This window comes from Rattus norvegicus, chromosome 5 (genome assembly GCF_036323735.1).
Source record: "Rattus norvegicus strain BN/NHsdMcwi chromosome 5, GRCr8, whole genome shotgun sequence".
NCBI lineage: Eukaryota > Metazoa > Chordata > Mammalia > Rodentia > Muridae > Rattus > Rattus norvegicus.
In genome coordinates this window covers 128692587-128715749 of record NC_086023.1, presented here as the reverse complement: position 1 = coordinate 128715749, position 23163 = coordinate 128692587, and the positions used below count along the sequence as shown (strand labels likewise).

The 23163-nt window shown below is 39.2% G+C and overlaps 1 protein-coding gene and 1 pseudogene across 7 annotated transcripts in view; one reads left to right on the top strand and one right to left on the bottom strand.

Annotated features, from left to right (window-relative positions):
- The window catches only part of Zfyve9 (zinc finger FYVE-type containing 9), a 159016-nt gene that overhangs the window by 42645 nt on the left and 93208 nt on the right, over positions 1–23163 (top strand). For 3 of the 7 annotated variants that reach the window (NM_001107952.1, XM_063287711.1, XM_039109964.2), the window contains 3 exon segments: positions 12891–12977; positions 16492–16597; positions 20328–22354. In NM_001107952.1, the coding sequence (NP_001101422.1) occupies positions 16528–16597; positions 20328–22354 (2097 nt within the window). In that variant the 5' untranslated portion in view covers positions 12891–12977; positions 16492–16527. 7 annotated transcript variants of the gene reach the window in all.
- Positions 2587–3420, bottom strand: Rpl9-ps8 (ribosomal protein L9, pseudogene 8; annotated as a pseudogene).

Genomic DNA, 23163 nt, shown 5'->3' with positions numbered 1-23163 from the left:
GTCCCTTCTTGTGTTTGGCAGATTCTGTCTTTCAAAGAATTGACCTATTATGTTTTTGAACTTAACATTTCCTTTAAAGTTAAAGTGTGGAAAACTTAGCTTTTAGTGGATAGGAGCCGATGGGAAGTGGTAGAAACCTGAAAAGCCGGAGCTAATGAAAGGAATTTAGTCGTAGAGGGTATGCCTTGGAGGGTATGTTGGTGCCCTGTCCCCTTCTCTCTATTTTTGCTTCTCCGCCTAGAAATGAACAGCTTTTTTCACCAACTTGGCCACACCATGGTAATCTACATTGCCACAGTGCTAACATGATCAGGCAAGCAACTGTGAACTGAAATACCTCAGTGATTCTTTCTGCCTTATAAATTGATTATCTCAGATATTTTGCTACAGTGACAGAACATTAACATGTGGCCCTTTTCATTTAGGTTATCCAGTTATCAACTTGTTGTGTCTTGAAAAAATGGTTTCCTAGGAATCATACACTACCTCTGGTTCACATTTATTCCCCCTCCTCTTCTACATAGATCCCTGAGTCTTGTGGGGAGTGGTAATAAAGACATCCATGGGCTGAGTGCTCCATAGTCTTACTCTCTGTACATTGTTCAGTTTCCATGTAATCATCATCTACTGAAAGAAGGGGTATCTCTGATGAGTGTGGAGTGGTGCACTGATATGTGTCCTCACCGTGTCCGTGTGTGTGTGTGTGTGTGTGTGTGTGTGTGTGTGTTGCACACATGTAAGTATGCATATGGGAGTCAGAGTTCAACCTTGAGTACCATTCCTTAAGTGTGGACTGATTTTTATTTGTTTTTGAGACAGAATCTGTATAACTCTTGGCTGTCCTGGAACCCACTATATAGATCAGGCTGGACTTGAACTCATAGGGATCTGTCTCCTCTGCTTCCAGCATGCTGGGATTAAAGGCGTGCACTATAACACCTGTTTTACTGTTGTTTTGTCTTTTTTAAGATTTATGTGTATATTTTGTGTCTATGGATGCCTTGTCTGAGTTTATGTCCGCACACCAGATGAAGGCATCGGATCCTGTAACAGATGGTTGTGAGTTGCCGTGTCACTGCTGACATTGACTTCAGGATCTCTGGAAAAGCAGCCAGTGCCCTTAACTGCTGAGGCATCTCTCCAGCCATCTACCTTGTGTTTTGAGATACTGTCTCTAGTTGGTCTAGATTTTACCATGTATGCTGGATTGGTTGTAGCCTAAACTAGCTGCCTGACAAGCTTCAGAGATCTGCCTTTCTCTGCCTCCCCTGCCCTGCATTACAAGTGTGTGCCACCACACCTGGCTTTTTCACATGGCTTCTGGGAATTGAACTCATGTCTTCATACTTGTATGACACTTCACTGACTGAACAATCTTTCTAGCACATTTTTCTGAATTTCTCTCTTTTTCTCTTGCCTTGCCTATCTGTTCTTACACTTTGTCTCATGCTTTGCCATTATGTAGATCTTATATTAATCATAATTGTTTTACATTCCCTGTCTGATAATTCCAGTATTTCTGCCACATTTAGTCTGGTTTCTGTGCTTGCTCTAACTCTTTAAATTGTGTTTGGTTTTGTTTTCACCTTTCAGTATGCCTTGTAACCTTTTCTTGGTAGCAGGACATGATGTACTTGGTAAAAGAAACAACTATAAATAGATCTTTAGTAATATGGTAAAGTTAGGGTAAAAAAGGAAACACTCTGTAGTCCCATGATTAAGTCACAGTCTTTGAGCAAACCTGTTCTTTGACTTGTGTACTTCACAAGTGCTATTCAGTACTTTCCCCTGTTTCCAGGGGACAGGATGGTAAAATGGGTTACAGTTGGGTATTTATGTTGCCTTGTCTCAGGTCAGTTAGGCCATGATATAACTCTGACAGGTTGAGTTTCTACAGGGGACAGACTTGTTAAGAATTGGCTTGTTTCAAAATAGTTCTTTTATTCCTTTCCTTGCCAGAAGCATTATGGGATTCTTCTATGATGCTGACTGTAGCTATTATAGTCTGAGCTCCTGCAGGTAAAACTCATGAAGAGTGTGGGGCTGTCCTTTGATTTGGAGTTTTTGCAATTTACATAGGATTCAAGGTTCTAAAAATTCAAGGTATAGAATTGAGTTAATGTGCTCATAATTATGGCACATTATCATGAACAGAGTTGTTTGTGTATGACTTTGTTGTTAGAATTCTCTGGATAAACCGAGCCAATAAAGTGGATAAAAAGAAACAAACCAGTCAGCAGATTCTGGACATATAACTTCATAATGCATGAGCCAAGGGCTTACAAAAATCTCATGATGTATATGTGTGTCTATATATTATGGGGAGGACAATGTAGTTTACTCAGACCAATGGAAATGCTAGTTTTTTTGTTTTTTGTTTTTTCTTTTTTTCGGAGCTGGGGACCGAACCCAGGGCCTTGCGCTTGATAGGCAAGCGCTCTACCACTGAGCTAAATCCAACCCCTAGTTTTTTTAAAGTACTCTCACAGACACAACAAGACACAATCTTTAATCAGATGCCTAGGCATCCATTGGCTCAAAGTGCCATGTAAAATTAACCCTCCCAAGGATGTTATGTATCTCAGTGATTGCTGACTCAGTGCTATATGTATGTAAGTGTATCTCAATGGTCTAGGGTTGTAGTACTCCAGACATCAGGATTAAACATTTTTTCTTTTAATACTGATCTCAGATCAGTGGCTGTACTAGGAACTTTGTGGGGTTTTTTTTTTTTTTGATTTGTTTGTTTGTTTTTGTAATATATAAGTCTTTTATTGTCCCCAAAGAGCCCAAATTGTACTTTTAACCAGGATCTTGTTTCTGGAGCTGGGTACCCTAGGCTTTACTTGTCAGCCTGCTGCACTGTTCCCTTCTCAGACACATAGATAACGTCCAAAAACGTTCTGATATCCTTGTTTTTAACTGTTGTGACTTGCTGAATCAGAGCCACTGAATTTGAAACAAGTTCAGTATTATTTACTTCAAGGATTAATTCACCCTTCTGGGCTTGAGAGACAGAACAAGCAGCACCTGTCCTCATCTGATCCCTGCAGATGTAGTTTTCACTCAAGAAATTTCAAATTTTAACCAAAGACCCATTCTCCCAAATAACAACGTTGATGGGGAAGGGAGCATTCACAGACCTCATCTTGTAACTGAAGCCCAGAGTAACTCCCTTGATCATGTTCTGAACATGACTGCAGATGGTTCTGACAGTGGCCAGTTCCTTTCTGTCACCCCACCACTTGTCAACACGGAGCTTTTTCTTTTCCTTTCCAAGAAGACTCAGCTGTACATTGATGTGATTGAACTCCCTCCTTGGAGTTTCCCCTGGGGCCCTTCACAATGACCGCGCTCCCCTTCTGATGATGTCACATTTTCTGGAATGTCAGCAATCTGACTGCTGAGAATGGTCATCATTCGCACAGTAGATAGGGCAAAGGGAGGGGACTTTGTTGTCTGCATATATTTCATACACCTGTTATAGACTACATTTTCCAAAATTTATTAGGCTGTTCTGTCCTTTGCTTAGTGTGTACTAGTTGAAAGTAGTCATGGCTTTTGACCAAGAAGCTGATGGTTGTGAATGGTGCCAGACTGATAGCCTAGAAATTGAAGCCCTGTGAGATCGTGGAACAGCAACAATGTCAGTTTCCCAGATTCTACTTCCTTAATGTATTTTGATCTTGAGCTACGAGAATAAAGCTCTTCTCAGAGATTATCTCGTTTTTCCTGTGGTACTGTGATTGAGAGTTTTGATATCTAAAAGTGTGTCGTTTTAGGATCAAATTTAGCCTTTTCTGAAAGTTGAACAATAAGGTTACCTTTTTGTTTTATTCTGTTTCATTGTCCTGACTTCAATTTAAGACTAAGGATCCTAATGGATTAATTGTATAAATGACCAATCCATTGATTGGTTTCATGGCTCAGATTACATTCTGTCTTTTTGTCCTAAATATTTCACATAAGTTAGTTTTGCTAAATAATTTGCTAAATAGCTACCATCTGTTGAACATTACGTATAAAGTCTCTGAAAGGCACTTCATGTGAAGTTCTCTTTACCAAGTAAAATTCTTCATTGTTAACAATACACTACTGCAAAACTGGGTGTCGGTGGTGCATGCCTTTAACTTCATGCTCTGGAGGTGGATCTCTGAGTTTGAGACCAGCTTGATCTACAGATTGAGTTCCAGGACAACATCTCGGCTACCCAGAGAAACCTAGTCTGAGTGTGTGTGTGCGTGTGTGTGTGTGTGTGTGTGTGTGTGTGTGTGTGTGTGCGCGCATGTGTATGCACATGTATTACATAACATATGAATATGTGTATATTATATATTACAAACTTTAGTTTCCTATATACTATGAATTATATAGTATATACTACAAAGAAACTGAAGCTCAAAGAAGTTCAGTGACTTGGTGAAAGTAACATCAACTGTTAAATACTAGAGCATAAGTTAAAGCTTGAATTAGCTAGATTTTATAGCAGGGACCTTTGTGCCGCTGACGGATCATTAGTGTTCACATGGCTTAAGCATCCAACTTGTATATGACATGTTTATGATGGTTGGTTAAAGATTCCAGGTCTGCTCTTACAGATATATATTGTTATATACTTGAATCATACTATTTTTTCAAAGTAGTCAAACTAATGCAAAAGTTTCCAGATATGAGTGAATGTAGGTAGAAAGCACAATACATGATTAATATAGAATTTAAGCTTCAATAAGCAAACCATTGCTTTATTCTGGCATTCATTAGTTTTGGAATTCTAAGTGCATTAAACTTTTAGCAGTTATTACACAACTCTCGAGATCCTTTATGTTAGAAATTTCTTAGATGAACGTGCTTTAAAATCTTTCGGTTTGTTTCCCAGATAGGTAGTGAGTAGGTATTCTATGCCATAAATGGTGTCACCTGCCATAGTCATAAAATGGTAAGGGCAATTCCTAGTCTGAAAAACCTTAGGAGTCTGGAAGAGAAGATAATCAATTAAGTAGAAATCATGACCAGACTGATAAATGTTATAATCATTGTAAAAAACACAAGAGAAAAGATAGGCCACTATCCCAGACCTAGGCCTAAATAGTAACATGTGAAGTCATTCATTCTTTCACTCGTTCAATAGTGCAGGGATTGAGTTCAGGGACTGTTGTTAAAAATATTTGATTGTTATTTAGATATAATTTACATAACGTAAAATTAGCTCCTTTAAAGTATATGTTCTATGTATACTTTCTATTTTCAATAAATTCAATGTCATGCCACCATCAGTATTGTCTGACCCCAGGACTTTTTCACTTATATGTTATCTTGTATTATGATACTTTTTGAGGCACTGTCTTGTTCTCTGACCTGTACCATACTCAAACTCATGATCTTTGTCATCTCAACTCTACAGTTTCTGAGATTAGAGGCGTGCACCAATGGGTTTTATTCCCAGCACCCTGTGTGTCGTACGTGATAGTAATTCCTGTAATCCCACACTTGGGAGGCAGAGGAAGGAAGATCAGGAGTTCAAAGACATCCATGGCTACACACACACACACACACACACACACACACACACACACAGAGAGAGAGAGAGAGAGAGAGAGAGAGAGAGAGAATATGAAACATGTTAGACTTAGCATAACATTCTCAAGACCTCTCCATGTTGCAGCATATCTATTGATATAAAACTGTGTTCTGGGGAGTGGAAATGGACAAGATAGACAGCTAAATGCTTACATTGATCAAGATCACTAGTGCACAGAGTAAGAATTTAAGAACAGAGAAAAGGTGCCAAATTAAAGACCATTGCCCGCTATGGAAGTATGGCCAGTCTTATAGAATAAAGAAGGCTATTGAATGTTGTTAAGGATGAAAACAAGGGTGTTGTGAAATGGCTCAGCCGGTAAAGGAACATGCTGCAAGGCAAGGCAAGGCAAGGCAAGGCAAGGCAAGGCAAGGCAAGGCAAGGCAAGGCAAGGCAAGGCAAGGCAAGGCAAGGCAAGGCAAGGCAAGGCAAGGCAAGGCAAGGCAAGGCAATCCGAGTTTGATCCCCAGAAGCCACATAATGGAAGAACTGATTCCTTCAAGTTGTCCTCTGGTGCTCACCCCCCCCCATAAAAGATATAACAATATGCATATGGAATAGTCTAGAAGGATACCAAATATATAGAAGGAACGCAAATAGAGTGGTTTGGATCTTTCAAATTCTAACAAATGAAAGATGGTAGAAAGTATGGGAGGTGACAGAGGAAACTGAGTAAAATGAATGTGTTGGAAAGACTTAAAGAGTGATTGACAAGACTTGGAGGTCTAGTGAATACAGAGGTAAGAGGAATAGTTAGAATGGCACTCAAGTTCTGGCTTGGTGAGATGTTGTTGTTGGGTTTTTTTTTTTTTTTTTTTTTGGTTCTTTTTTTTCGGAGCTGGGGACCGAACCCAGGGCCTTGCGCTTCCTAGAGTATTTTCCAGAACACCCCACCCCCATCCTGCTTTTCCCTTGCTTGAATAATGTACCTTTCCTAAACTGGACCCTCAGAGGCCAAGCTACTGCTTGCTGTTACCATAATTGTCAAGGGGGCAGGGCTCACATTGTATCCCAGGCTGGCCTGGAACTCACTAGGAAGCCCAGGCTGACCTCAAACTCGTGACAGTCTAACTTAGTGCTGGAGTGAACTACCTTGGCTTTTTAAGATTTGCTTTATTGAGTCACATAAATTGGAAGTTAGAGCAAAATTGTTTAATAAAAGAAAGGCATTCTCACCTGTCCCTCTTGAAGCTTCTACTTTGAAATATTGTATTTGGAGAACAAATTACTAACCTGAAATTCTTCTGTTAATCTATTCCTATATAATGAATTAAACCAAAAAATGTAATTATTATCTCTTATGTTTCTAGCAATTGATTGGGTTTAGTCAAGCGGTCCTTGAGATCTTCATAAAGTTGTAGCTAGGCAGTGACTGAAGCTAGAGTTATTTTTTAGCCTTGCCATTCACATGTATAATTCTCATGTACTAAATCAGCTACATATGGCCTTCTTGTGTGGTTTCCTTGACATGATAACTGTATTCAAAAAGTGAGTGTCCCCAAGAGATCAAGGTAGTTCACCTTTGATGACTTGGCCATTTGATGTGTTTTCTGCATTAATCTCTTAGTAGATGTAGGCACAAAGGGCTGTCCAGGTGTAGAGGAAAGAGACAGATGCAGCTCTCTTGGAAGATAGCAATAGTCACTTTACAAAATCATTTGGACTGGGTATGGTGGTGCACATACCTGTAATCTGAGCATTTGAGAGACAGAGGCATGAGAGCTTCAAGCTTCAAAGCCAGTATAGGCTGCATAGCAAGTTCTATGCCAGTTTAGGCAACATATCAAGACTGTTTGAAAATGGGGAAGGAGTTACATGGACTGGGTGGTTCTTTAGCAGCCATTTGGGAGCCAAGACTTGCCACACCTACCTGAGCTCCCAGATTACTGTAAGGTTGTGAGAGAGAAGACTCGGGCAGTGTTTGAACTCCTTGTCAGACTTCCTGGTGGAATATTAAGAAGTTTAGCTACTGGGAAGATACTTAATGTGTTCTATGTGAATCTTATTGATCAGAACCAAGAAAGGATACATATTTAACTAAGAAAATTCTCTGTTTTAGCCTCTTAATTTTCTATTCTCAAATTACAGCTGGTGTTTTGGAAGTTGTTTTTTCTGTTAAAACGTCTGCATATCAGAGATTGCTCATGCTTCCTTGCACTTTACACACTGAACACCGTCTTTATACCTGTCATTTTCCATATAAGTTTATTTGTAAAAATAATTTTCGTTCTTAATTTTAAATGATTCTGTAAGTCTCTCCCATCTTGCATTTGAAAGTTTAGTCTTCCATTATCATCTTGGAGAGATGATCCCATGAAACCATTAATGTCCTCTTCCCATTGCTTTTCAGGTTTCAGAGTAAAAATATAAGTAGCTTTTCTTTTAATCAATTGACAGTCAAGTAAACTCAATTCTCTTTTCCATTTTTTATACAAATTTTAAAAAATTATGACTGTAGACCCTTCTTTAAAAAAAAAGTTTGTTACCCAAACATTAGCTATCAAGAGGTTCTCTATTTGTGTGTATGCATTTTTTAAATACTTTAATTTTGTTATTGTTGTTTTAGATTTGGTTTCTCTGTAACTCTGGCTGTCCTGAAACTCTTTGTAGATCTCACTGGCCTGGAGCTAACCGAGATCAGCCTGCCTCTGCTTCTCCAGAGCTGGGAGTAAAGGTGTGTACCACCACCTCCCTGGGCCTTTACATTTACTTGTCCTCTTAGCCAGTGCATGCCTTTAATTCTATCACCTGGGAATCAGAGGCAGGGGATCTCTGTGAGTTCCAGGTAGCCAGAGCTACATTGTGAGACCTTGGTTTTGTTTTGCTTTGGTTTTTTTTTTTTATAGTTCTTTTAGTCTCAAATGAAATTAAGAAAACTGTTAATTTCTAATAGGAAATGTCTCTCTCCCTGTTCTGATTTTAAAAGCCCTTATATATACTTTTTTCCTTTAGGAATATGCAGTAATTTTATTAGAAAGATTCAATCTGGGCTGGAGAGATGGCCCAGCGGTTAAGAGCACTGACTGTTCTTCCTGAGGTCCTGAGTTCAAATCCCAGCAACCACATGGTGGCTCAGAACCATCTGTAAAGAGATCCGATGCCTTCTGGTGTGTCTGAAGACAGCTGCAGTATACTTATATATAATAAATGAATCTTTGAAAAAAAAAGAAAGATTCGATCTTTAATTCTTAGGAGAAGACAAAACTAATTTCAGTGTGAATGAACATTGTTTGGTTTTTAGATTTTTGAGATAGGGTCTCTGTACAGCCTTGGCTGTCTGGAACTCATCCTATAGACCAGGCAGTCCTTGAACTCACAGAGATCCACCTTCCTCTACTTTCCAAGTGCTGGGATTAAAGGCATACTGTGCCACCACCTAGCAAACAGTGAAATTTACCTAAAAGAAAATGAGGTCTTAAGCTTTATTTCATTCTGTAAATTGTTCCTGCTTACTTGACCTTTAGATTTTCCCCATTTTTAAACTATTTTAAACTTGAATCTAATAGTTTAATTTGTATTATCTTTTATATTTATTCAAATATTTCTTTAAGACAAATGGGGGCCAGAGAGATAAATCGGTGGGTAATGACGCTAAAGCTTTATTACTAGGAACCTGTAGTGGAAGGAAGGAATTGACCCTTACAAGTTGTTCTTTGAATCAGTCTCTCTCTCTCTCTCTCTCTCTCTCTCTCTCTCTCTCACACACACACACACTAAATGTTTAATTTTTATGTTTTTAATTTTTGTTTTATGTTAGGTTCTTGTTGAGGTTCAGAAATTGCCACACAAACCCCTCAGACACAGATCTCAGTTAAACAGGGTTGGTTTATTGAACTACACATACCCAAGATCACTGCCATAGCTCCAGACATGGGAGCTGGGACCCCAGACATTACTCAGGGCCAGCTTTTAAAGGAAAAAAAAAAAAACCTCACAAAGCCTACAGTGAGATCATATGCAGATAGATGCTGGAAACTCTGTAGTGTGATTGGCCCTGACTCAAGCTTTTTTAGATATAACAGTTCATATTTATCTTTAATTTGATGCGTCCTAAGTGAAGCTTATGATTGTGGAATTTCTTAAGACTAGCAAACATACTGAACATAACAGGGTATGAGGTCAGCATGATTCTGCTCTGAGTCAAGTTATTTTTCTTGTCAATGACTGGCAGGCATATTATGGCAACGATATGAAATAGCTGGGGAGCATGGAACAAAATGGCTACAGCTGTGCTGGGGAGTCGGGGGGCAACAGTTTGCATATATTTAACTTGTTTGTTCTTATGTTCCTTTCTGCCTTTCAATACACATGCTCTCAGGAGTATTACTCTTTTAGGACAGACAAAATATTTACCTTGAATTTGATTATTGAATGTAGAATATAGAGTTTTAATTTTACTTGAGTTGTTTATTCATATAGCATTTGCTAAAAACTGTGGCATGCCCTGGGTTACAAAGAATGAAGACATCATGGGTCTTGCTCTTTTTTTTTGTTGTTGTTGTTGTTGTTGTTGTTGTTTTATTTTTTGAGACAGGGTCTCACTATGTAGTTCTGGCTGGCCCGGAAGACCAGACTAGCCTGAAACTCACAGAGATCTGCTTGCTTCTGCCTCCCAATTGCTAGAATTAAAGTTGTATATCGCCACACCCAGTACAGGACTTGTTCTTAATCAGTTCATCTTCCAGTGGGAGTGGGAGAGAGAGAGGCAAATGAAAAATGTAAATTCATTTGTAAGTGTTGTCATTAGACAAGAAACACATAAGTGCAATTTGACCACAGAAAATGGAAAATAAGGAACAACTCAAATGAATTGAGAAGGTTTAACCAGGTAAATATGAGTCAGCCAAGCTATACTAATGAACTCTCTGATGTTCACACACCTAAGAACACTCAAGAAATCACCTAAGAAAGCACTTCTTTAATGCATTTCCATCATTAAGTGATAAGTGTCTGAATTCAAGACTACCCTGGGCCATATGGTGAATTTGAGGCCAGCCTGAGCTATGTGTTAAGACTCAGTTTCAAAAAAAATGTCTGTATATGTAAATAAAAAATTGCTCATAGGATTCTGGAAACTTAGAAGTCTCATGGTCTGATGTCTGCAGTCAGGAAACCCAGGAAAGCTGGTAGGATTATAGTTCTGGGACTGGATGATAATTATGAAAGTTCCAGTTCCAAGGCAGGAGAAGACAGCAAGGCAAATTAGACACACACAGAGAATCCTTCTGTCCTTCTTTAGGTCCTCAGTGGCTTGGAAGATACCTAATTATGTGAGAGGGCAGTCTGCTTTACTTAATCCACCAATTCAAAACTTAACTCAATCTAAAACACCCTCAGAAACACCCAGTAGTAGTATGGGCAACCTGTGCCCTAGTCAAGTAGCCATTAAAACAAGAAATTAACTATTATGTAACTATACTGCCTCTTGTGTTAGAAATACAGTAAAAATAACCATAGATATTTGTTGCAGTAAAAATGAAAAAGTGGTGGAACCAGTTCCCGGCATACCCTGGTGGTCACACTCCCTTTGCTAGTTCTGGCACCCACAGGCCATTGGAACTAGCGCTAATTTATCTCAGCAGCTCCATGCTGACCCCAACTGCTTTCTGACCCTTTGTCTGAGAGCCATTCCAACATGGCACCCTGTCAGGCTACCCTGCCCTCACTCACAGCTTTCTTGGCTGGTTTCCACCACGCCAAACATACACATCCCAATTCTGTGGTGGCTGGTGCACCCAGCCACCATACGCTCTTTGAACTCAATTAAGTCACCACATGAAAAAATGAGGAGAGAACATGGCAGCGGATGTTAAGATTCCTCTTTGCACATATTACAGGTTGTTATGACTATTCTTAAGGGATGGATGTGTACAAGATTTTGTGTTGTCTAGATGGGCAATTCTATCCTATCAATCGGATCAGAGGATATTGTGTGGTGTATTCCTTCATCACTAGCCTCCACTTCGTGAAGATAGCAAAGCCTGTGACAAGTGATCTTTATTCTTTATTGATCTCCAGAACTTGTAGTTTTGGGCTTTTTCTTAATAAGCACATAATTTTCATGTTAGATAATATAATATTTAGATATGTTGGCTAATCTCTAAGAATTTTACCTATTCTGAAAATATCATGATTATGATGTTCTTAGTCTTTATTTTTATTATTTCCAGTGTTCAGTCCTGAACAAAGCTAAATTAGGCCTCTAAGAATTCTCACAGGGCTAGAGAGGTAGTTGAGCAATTAAGAGTACTTGCTGCCTTTCGTAAAGGACCCAAGTTCAACCACCTGTAACTCCAGTGCCAGGGGATCCACCTTCTATTGGCCTCAGTGGTGCTAGCTCTTTTGTGCACATAAACTCATGCACACATAATTAAAAATAGACTAAATCAGGGTTGGGGATTTAGCTCAGTGGTAGAGCGCTTGCCTAGGAAGCGCAAGGCCCTGGGTTCGGTCCCCAGCTCCGAAAAAAAGAACCAAAAAAAAAAAAAAAGAATAAATCTTTAAAAATAAGTGATCATTGCTAAGAACTTAAAGAGGCATGTAAATTGGACTATGCTAGGATGCTAGGTTTATGGATATTGTCTTTTTTTGAGAGAAAGGATGTTGCATTTGAGGAATTTTGCCTTTGACATACTATTAACAGTAATATTCAATATCCTGCATTAATGGATCCACTGCTTTTAGGCAGTGAGAGATGTCTGAGATACAAATACACTCCTTTTGGAGGGAAAACAGTTGTTTGGCAATAAAAATTTCAGTAGGAAACTTTTTAAACTCAGTTTAATAATTTTCAGTGGCATACACACGACTTTAATCTTAGCACTTGGGAAACAGAGACAGGTGGATCTCTTATGAGTTCAAGGCCAACTTGATTTACAGTAAGTTCCTGTACAGTCAGAGATATATACAGAGGGGGTGAAAATGGTATTTGAGGACATTCTTGTGAGGTAGCAGTTTTCTTCTTAACTTTGGGTTTCAGAAGGACCTGTTGTTAGCATAAAGTGACTGGTGTCTCTATGAATCAGCAGTTACAGTCGGACAGAAATCGCCTGCTTTTGTTTTATTATATATTGTCTCCTGCAGTGAACATGCAGAGACTTTCTTAATTCGTCCCTGACGCTGAAGTTTTGCCTTCTTCAATAAATGTATGTGTGTCTGCCTTCCATGCTGAGCAGGTCTTTGAATCTGAAGATGTAATTATAATTTAGTTGAGACTTGTTACTTTTATTTGTCTGGTGTTAGCAGGCTTATAAGATGAAAATGAGAGCTTATTGTTTTAGCAAATGTAATAAGCAGTCTGGTTTTTCTGTAGGATCAAAGAAGACATTCTGGGTCAGCAGTACTGGCTGGCGCAGCAGGCATCATGAGCAAGCACAGAGAAGGCTGCTTGAGGGGACAGGTAGGGAAGCCATTGTTTTATTTCTCTGTCACACTAAACTTGAGTGATGGATTACACCTGTGAATACAGGTAGACGGACATACACTGCTTGCCTCATTACCAGCATCTCTTGTTAAACTAACAGTATAACTTTTCAAAATGATTTTTACTCTAATTCAGAGGAAGACAGTAATTAATTAATTTGAGGCAAAATCTGGGTAGTCCATGCTAGTCTGGAGGTCACTGTGTGGTTCAAGATCACTTCCAATTTGTGATCCTCCTGCCTCTTTTTCCTAAGCACTGACAGAGATTGCAGGTTTAATCCAGAGCAGTGTGTTAGATACCATGGAACAGGCAATTGTGGGCCACCTGACATGAGTGCTAAAACTGGGTTAGAGTCCTCTGTAAGGGCAGTGTGCACTCTTAGCTGCTGTGCCATCTCTTCAGCTCTGTTTTTTGTTTGTTTGTTTTTGAAGTAACTATCAATGTCATGACACTAATTTCTTTACTAGTGCTGGCTTCTCCCTTTTATAATCAATTTACTGTTAACCTTTGATCATAGCTAATTTTAGCATGAAAAAGAGCATGGATTTGAGCGATGCATTAGAAAAAAATAGTGATACATCCAACTCCTCCTTAGTCATATAGCAATTAGTACTGCCATAGTATTTTAAGTTTTTTTTTTTTTTTTTTTTGTTCTTTTTTTCGGAGCTGGGGACCGAACCCAGGGCCTTGCGCTTCCTAGGTAAGCGCTCTACCACTGAGCTAAATCCCCAGCCCCGTATTTTAAGTTTTAAGTTAACTCATTCTTTCCCCCTGAGACCTTGGGCTTCTTTAGGTCTAAGGCATAATCTTATTTGTCACTGTAATCTAGTGACTGGGACAATAGTAGTACCTAGTAACTGCCCAGTAATATATGATGCATAAGTTTGTCCCTGGGGCACAAAAGGGAAGTTCAAGGAAGAGGACATAAAAGCAGCAATTGAATCAGTGCTGTCAGTGGGACCTCAAGGATGGAATTCTGCAGAATTTCTAAAAGCTTTCTCATCAGTGGAGGTACTCTAGAGGTAAACATCCTTTAAAAAAAAATCCAGGCCAGGCAGTGGTGGTACATTCCTTTAATCCCAGCACTTGGAAGGTAGAGGCAGGCAGATCTCTGAGTTCAAGGCCATCCTAATCTACAAAGTGAATTCCAGGACAGTCAGGAATACACAGAGGAACTCTATCTCAACAAACAAACAAAGAAACAAACAAACAAACAAGAAAACAAACCCAAAAACCAAAAAAAAAAACCCCAAAGTAATTATATTCCTTTTTTTAAAATTTTATTTATCTTATTTATATGAGTACACTGCTGCAGTCTTCAGACACACCAGAAGAGGATATCAGATTCCATTACAAGTGATTGTGAGCCACCATGTAGTTGCTGGGATTTGAACTCAGGACCTCTGGAAGAACAGTCAGTGCTCTTAACCTCTGAGCCATATCTCCAACCCCATTATATTCCACTATGAAATAACACTTGTGAGTTTAGTGAGCTACTAATTTGCATAAAATGGACATTTTTGTAAGAAGGCTAGTAAAGAATCCTAACATAAATCCTAACTTATGTAAGAAGAAGTCTACTTTTTCCCTCAAGGCTTCAGAAAGCCACAGGTGTTTCTTTGAAAATGAAACCAGGGTCTCAAGACTCAAGACCTCAAACCATTCCTGGAGACAGCAGAGATGAGGCCCCATAGGGAAGTCGGGATAAAAGCATTAGTAAATAATCAGACCAACAGATTGATATGTATTGTACAACCATTGGGTGTGAGGCAGTACAGTCAGGCCTTAGTTATTGATCTTAACATAAAAACCCTTATAATTTAGCCAATAGCAAACAATGTTAAGTAGGAAATTAATAGCAAACAATTTTAATAACAACTCATCACAAATAATAAATCACCAGGTACTACTTTAGCGTGCTGAGGGTGAAGTTCTGGCTGTGTAAAACTAGTATCTGAATTCATACATAAGCCCACATAAGGCCAGGTGAGGTGGTCAACATATATAATTCCAGTGCTCATACTGTTAGAGGGAAGATAGAGCCAAGAAAATCCTTGGCTGCTCCTGGGCCAGCTAGCTTCGTGTACATAGCAGAAAAACAACAGAGACCCTGTCACAAACAAGGTGGCAATCAAAGACTAATGCCCAAGGTTGTCTCTGGTATGTATATCATGACATTTACACACTTTCACTCACAAACGCATGTGCATATACCTCTCTCTGAGAGAGAGAGAGAGAGAGAGAGAGAGAGAGAGAGAGAGAGAGAGAGAGAGAGAGAGAGGGAGAGAGAGAGAGGAGAGGAGAGAGAGAAGAAACGATTGAGGAAGACACCCTGTGTTGGCCTTTTGGCCTTTGTCCTCCACTTGAACCTGCATATGCATGCACACTCACATGGAGCTGTATATACTCATATACACAAACACATGGACACATACCAAAAGATAAGTCAGTTTAAAGGGATGGTCAGAGGTATTCTTCCCTTGGAATACCTTCCTGTCTTGGGAGCATTTCCCCACTTTTCTTAGTAAATCTGAGTTTGATCTACTCAGAAAAGGAATAATCAGCTGTAAGCCTGATGAGGCTTATAACAGTAATCCCAGCCCTCGGGAGTATGGACCAGCCTGGGCTCCAGTGTGGGGTGTGATACTATGAAAAATCCAAAACTTAAATAATAAATGATAAAGGAATCATCAGTAGCATTTTAAAAACTCCTACTGTGGTGTTACATGGCACTCCCTTAGGAACTGTTGATATCTTGTATATATGCTTTTTCAGTCAGCAGTATGGGAAGTTTAACAATTATATCTAAAAAAGAGAGATTTTAAAAAAATTGTCAGTCATTCTTAAAATTAAAACTAATATCCTTTACCTGTGCTTGAACTTTCTTATCTTTTTTTTTTTTTTTTTTTTACTTAATAGAAGCTATGAACACTCCCCTTTCTTGGAGAAATGTAACTTTATCCTAATGAAAATGATTCCTTCCCAACTCTTATACTTTATCTTTTGAAGATAAGCTATTAAATAAGTCTGACTTCTATGCTTATTATAGTTGTACATTTGTCCCTCAGTGTTCGTGGAGAAGTGACCCTAGTACCATTGTGGGTTTCAGAGTCCATGGAGTATTTACATATAACTTGTTCATGGCGCCCTGCATGCTGTAACTCATCGACTACTAAGATATAGTGCTAAAGAAATAGCTATTTAACGGTTTTTCTTAGGGAGAAGTGACTAGAAAGATGCATATTTAGAACATACCCCATTTTTCCTGAATATTGTTCATCCATCATTGGTTTAATTTGTAGACATAGAATTTACAGATATAGAGGCTGACTGCGTTTTGGTAATTGTTAGTCGACAGGTTTCCACACTTGAAGATCTTAATATTGTTTATCATTGTCCAAATAGATTTGCTGTTCTTTCTTGTATACCTAGGATCTGTGAATCATATTTTAGTAATTCAAATTGTATCTTAATTTTTTTAACTTTTTAGGTTTAAATAAGTCTCTTCAGCAGTGTTTCCTCACTGATGGAGAATTACTTCCAAGCAGAAGCTTACAACCTGGACAAGGTATTAGATGAATTTGAACAAAATGAAGGTGAGGATTTACATTGGGAAACCTACTTGAGTTTATGATGTGAAGACTGTGAGAATTAGACTATACAGTTCTTTTGGGTTTTTTTGTTTGTTTGTTTTTAAAATGAGGGTAAGGGTTTGGAAAGATGGTTGAGCAGTTAAGAGCACTGACTGCTCTTACAGAGGACTCAGGATCAATTCCCAGTACCCCTGTGGTGGCTCACAACTGGAACACCAATCCCAGTGGATCTGATGCCCTCCTCTGGGCTCCACAGGCACTAGGTGTGCAAGTGATACACAGAGATATGTACGGGCAAAACCCTCATATATAAAATAAAATTAAATAAATCTCAAAAAATAAAATAAAATAATAATAATGACAATAATATGTAATATATTTAAAGGGAGAAATAATATCTCTTAGCATTATGTACCAGGTACTTAAGTATTTTAAACTTAAAGTTTAAAACAATTTCATGAAGGTAGTTTCTTGTTTCTTGTTACTTTATTTTCTAATTTAAGGGGAAAATATATGGCAAATATCCAGGCCTATAATCCTAGTACTTGGGAGCCAGAGGCAGGAGGATCTTCACAAATTCAAGATTAGCTTGATTCATATAATAAGTTACAGGTCAGTTAGGGCTACATAGATGAAATCTGTATCACCACCCCTCCCTCCCAAAGACCCAGGTATGACACATGCCTATAATTCCAGCACTTGTTAGTTGAAGGAGGCAGGAGATCAGGAGTTCAAAGCCAGTCTTGGCTGGATAGTGAATGTGAAGCCAGTATAAGCTACGTGAGACTTGTTAACAGAATGAAACACACACACACACACACACACACACACACACACACACACACACACACACACACACACACACACACTACATCACAAATGTACTACATTAGGTAACTAACATGTCTAGGTAGTAGGTAAAACCCAATCATTCTTGTAAGAAATACATTTCTTATTTCTTTTGGGATACTTATCCCCCTTCCTTTTTGGGGTGGTTTTCAAGATTATTGTCCTGGAACTCACTCTCTAGACTTGGGTGACCTTGAACTCAGAGATCTGACTGCTTCTGCCTCTCTCTGCCTCTCTAACTCTCTCTGCCTCTCTACCTCTCTCTACCTCTCTCTGCCTCTCTCTGCCTCTCTACCTCTCTCTGCCTCTCTGCCCCTCTGCTCCTCTGCCTCTCTCTGCCTCTCTCTCTCTCTATCTCTCTGCCTCTCTGCCCCTCTGCTCCTCTGCCTCTCTCTGCCTCTCTGCCCCTCTGCCCCTCTGCCCCTCTGCCTCTCTGCCCCTCTGCCCCTCTGCCCCTCTGCCCCTCTGCCTCTCTGCCTCTCTGCCTCTCTGCCTCTCTGCCTCTCTGCCTCTCTGCCTCTCTGCCTCTCTGCCTCTCTGCCTCTCTGCCTCTCTGCCCCTCTGCCCCTCTGCCCCTCTGCCTCTCTGCCTCTCTGCCCCTCTGCCCCTCTGCCCCTCTGCCCCTCTGCCTCTCTGCCTCTCTGCCCCTCTGCCTCTCTGCCTCTGCCTCTGCCTGTGTGCTGGGATTAAAAGCATGCTCTACCACCACCACGTGAGGGTCTCTTGTATCCTATGTTTACCTTGAACTTGTCCTGTAGCTGAGGATTACTTTGCCTTCTATCTCTGCCTCTATAGTGTCTATTGATGGTGTGCCCTATGAAGCCTGATTTTGTGTGGCGTTTGGGATCAAACCCAGGCCTCATGAATGCTACATAAGCATTCTATCAACCATTATCCCTATCTCTTTCACTATCTGCCTTGTGTTACTTTGTTTCATTATCCCATAGGCTTGTTTTCTTGGCCCAAACTGTTTTATTTGTTGTTCTCTTAAGTCTTATATTTGGTGTTGTGCTTTTCCTGGTTTCCCTATTTGCAAATCATTTACTTTTGATAAAATGCTTGCAGCCTCGTCTAGTTCCTCCTTTTAGTGAACTCAGGCTCATTTCCCACATCCTAGAATTTATTTTGTATTTTTACAAAAAATAATCATTTTAATATGTCACTAATTAGCTATTCATGTATATTGTATCTATCTTAGCTTACCAGCTACATTATATTCTTTGTAGGGGCGTAAGGTATTAACCTTAATGCTACACAGAATTTATTTTTGCTTTTGTACATCTGTTACCTACTACACACTAGGCACTATGCAATGTGGGCTTTCCACTGACAGAATGAAATGGTTTCTGCCTTCAGAAACCATTCAGTGGGTGAAAGAGAAGGTAAATAACCTGTTGTATTATAGTACAGTAAAATCCTTAGTAAGGTCCATGGGTACATTGAAGATGAGTGTTAACAATTGTAACTGTCTAATTTCAACACCATGGTTATCATTTACTGATGGGAGAAAGAAGACAAGACACTATGTGCATTTGCTTTCATTTAGTTAACTTATTTAGATATATAAAAATAGCACTATAACTTGAGAATAACAGCTTATTATAGTTATGATTTATTATAAAAGAAACAAATGATAGATGAAATTATATATATATGTATAATAGATATAGATATAGATACACTAGAAATTGATTTAGTAAATGCTATTTTCCCAAATGTCCTTAGGTAAGAATATAAATATGAGCTTAATTAGTAACATTATTATAAACAGAATTTCACATGCTATAATCAAACTTAAAAAAAAAACCTTATTTGAAAAATTTAAATCTATACAAATTAAACTGGATATGGTGGTGCATGCCTTTAATCCCAGGCACTGTTATAACAGCTAAATCTCTAGGCCCATTTAAAAAAGCTTTTTTCGATAAACTTTATATTCACTAAAATACCTAAATGTTATTATACAAAGTTCGTGTTTTTTGTTTGTTTGGGTTGGGTTTTTTTTGTTGATGTTATGTTTCCATCTCTGCTTCCAAGATGGCTTGAGATCACTGACTCAGTTGTCCTCCCACTCATAGCCCCCAGGACTACAAGGGTCACTGGATAGTTTAGCAAATGGGGCTGTCCATGTAGCCTGTACCCGAGTCATGTAGATTAGACATTTAGCCCCCCCCCCCCCCAGAGCTGAGGACTGAACCCAAGGTCTACCACTGAGCTAAATCCCTACCTCTGCATTAGTCTCCATGGAAAATTTCTCACTCAGTTACTAGTCTTCACTACTCTTCATTGTCTGTACCTTGTCTTATACACAGACAGTCCAAAGTTGCTTCCCCATTCCTGGGTATATAGAGCAATTTAATTGTATTGTTATTTATTTCAATCTAATAACACAATTAAATTGACATAAAATTCATTTGTTGTTTGTTTGTTTTTGTTTTTTTTTTCTTTTTCTTCTTTTTTTCGGAGCTGGGGACCGAACCCAGGGCCTTGTGGTTGCTAGGCAAGCGCTCTACCACTGAGCTAAATCCCCAACCCCATTTGTTTGTTTTTTAAGACAGGATTTCTCTATGTAGCCCTGACTGTCCTGGAGCTCACAGAGATCCCCCTGCCTCTGCCTCCTGAGTGCTGAGGTTAAAGGCGTGCACAACCACTGCCCAACTATGTTATTTGAAATGTTCTGAGGCATTATCATTTGTTGACAGATAATTATAGGGCATTGTCTTAAATGTTTTTTTCTTATGTCTAGCTAAAGATTAGATACTGTCATATTCTGGGGACATTTTCTCCAAAGCATAGTTGGAAATATCTGTCAGGTAACCCTAAGTAGCTTTTTACTGTTACCAGCAAACTTACTGTAATTACTTTTTTTTTTTTTCCCCTTCAGATGAAACAGTTTCTCCTACTTTATTGGATACAAAGTGGAATAAGATTTTAGATTCCTCTTCTCATCCATTGTCTTTTAACCCTGCATTAGCCAATGTGAATGAACCTACAATTTCTAATGAGACAGGACCACAGCGGAAAATCTTTTCTCTTGCTGGCTCAGCTCCCCTTACAAGGGAGGGAAAAGGTCCCTGTGCTAACGGACAGGACGGTAGTCTAAATCCAGAGATTGACACGATGTGGATTGATGAAAATGCTGTGGCAGAAGACCAACTAATTAAGAGAAACTACAATCAGGATGATCAATTTAGTGCCGTTGAAGTGGGAGAGGAGAAACGTGGGAGCCTCACTTGTCTGCCAGACGAGAAGAATGTTCTGGTTGTAGCTGTCATGCATAACTGTGATAAAAGGACACTGCAAAGTGATTTGCAGGATTGTAATAACTATAATAGTCAATCCCTCATGGATTCTTTTAGCTGTTCACTGGATAATGAAACTAGACAAACTGATCAATTTAGTTTTAGTATGAATGGGTCCGCAGAAAAAGGTATAAACTCAGAGAAACAAATGGATGCTTTGAATAAACCAAAATCAGAGAGGGATTCTCTTAATCATCTCTGCGCTGCTTCAGCTAACAGTGCAACCAGTATCTCTTCCTCTTCACAATTAAAGGACAATGAAAATGTAGGTAGAGACCCATCTACATCTACAGCTACAAGCTTAGCAATTAATACATCCCAGGGAATGGATGGAGGGCCTGCCATTAAAAAACAAGAGGATTATATGCCTGATGAGGACCTTTCTGGCGCAAACAGCTCTTCTAGGACAGATCTAGGGAGCTCAAACTCCTTTTCCCACTCAAGGGAGGAGCTCTTAACAAAAACAGAGCCAGCAGAGGAGAGGACAGCTGAAGACCCCCTCCCATCTGGTTTATCTTTGAATCTCAAGCCAGATACTCCTGCTTTATGTGGAAGGGACAATTGCGAACCATCCTCAGACTGCCTTGTGTCTAGTGAGACTAGAACTGATGGAGATGGAGGTAAGGACTCTCAGACGACTCACTGGGACTCAGCAAAGCTAAATGAGGTGGATGATCGCCAAGGAAGTGAAGAAAATCAAGTGGTTTTACAGATCAGCCAACCTGAGGACCCTCAGAGTGCAGGAGAGTGTGTTAGAATGGCAGATTCAGATCTAGATTTCAAAGGAACTTGCTTGAATGAAAGTGAAGGATATGATTTCTCCACTGTTAGTGATGCACCAGCAGCAAATTCTCTGTCTAATAGTTGTGATTCCTATGGAATGCAGAGCCCAATTGTATCTTTTGTTCCAAAGACTTTACCCTCCAAAGAAGATTCAGTAACAGAAGAAAAAGAAATAGAAGAGAGCAAATCAGAATGCTACTCAAATCTTTATGAACAGAGAGGAAATGAGAACACAGAAGGGAATGGACTGCTTTTAAACAGCACTGGAACTATAATGAAGAAAAATTATTTACATAATTTCTGTAGTCAAATCCCATCTGTACTCGGGCAATCTTCCCCCAAGATAGCAAACCTGCAGTCTATTAGTGTTCCTTTTGGTGGTGCAAGACCCAAGCAACCTTCTAATCTTAAACTTCAGATTCCAAAGCCATTATCAGACCATTTACAAAATGACCTTCCTGCAAACAATGGAAATAATAGTAAAAACAAAAATGATATTCTTGGGAAAGCAAAACTAGGGGAAAACTCAGCAGTCAGTGCGTGCAGTGCAACTTTGGGAAACATCTCTGTGACTGATACAAATGGGGAACATTTAGAAAGTTTCGAGGCTGACATCTCCAGTAGACCATGCCTTGCATTATCTCCAGATAGTCCAGATAATGATCTCAGAGCTGGTCAATTTGGAATTTCTGCAAGAAAGCCATTTACCACCCTGGGTGAGGTGGCACCAGTATGGGTACCAGACTCCCAGGCTCCGAACTGCATGAAGTGTGAAGCTCGGTTTACATTCACCAAAAGGAGGCATCATTGCAGAGCATGTGGGAAGGTAAATTGCATTTATCAGTTCAGGAACTTGCCGTGTTTTGTAATGATGAACCAAAAATTAAAGCAGGATTAGGTGACTGTACTTCTAGTTTGAGATGACCTTATAAAAAGCCTTTGAAAGCCCAGTCTTAGTATCTGTATAAAATATGAGCTGATTGTGGGTGTCTTTTTTTTTTTTTTAATTGCTGTCAGAAAGTATGCTGTCTCAGTTTTCTGTGAAGAAAAGAGAATTGAGAATTAAGGAAGTGTTTACTCTGTGGTCTTTACATTTGTAGCTGTTTGTAGATACATGATTAATGGGATGGTTTGAAATAAGGATGTTGTTCTTTCAACTTAGGACATATTTGTGATTTACTTTTTTGTTGTTGTTCTCTATTTTTGTTGTTGTTTTTATATTTTTGAAAAAGGGTATGGCCATATAGCCGTGACTGATCTGGAGGTCCCTTTGTAGAGACCAAGCTATCCTCAAACTTGCATCAGTTCTCCTACTGTTTACTTAGTGTAATGATTACAGACATTACAATCCCTGTGGTCAGTGGTTGATTTTATGATATTTTATAATTAAACATTAACTTACAGTCAAAATTTATCCTACACTCTTTTTTTTAAAAGATATGGTTATTTTTAATGAATGTTCTACCTTCATGTAAGTGTGTATGTGCACCTTGTTTTGCCTGGTGTCCACAGAGCTCAGAGGGAGGCATTCAGTCCCTTGGAACTAGAGTTATAAATGATTGTGAGCCACCATGTGGGTACTGAGAATTGACCCCATCTCCTCTGCAGGATCAGTGAGTGCTCTTAACTGCTGAG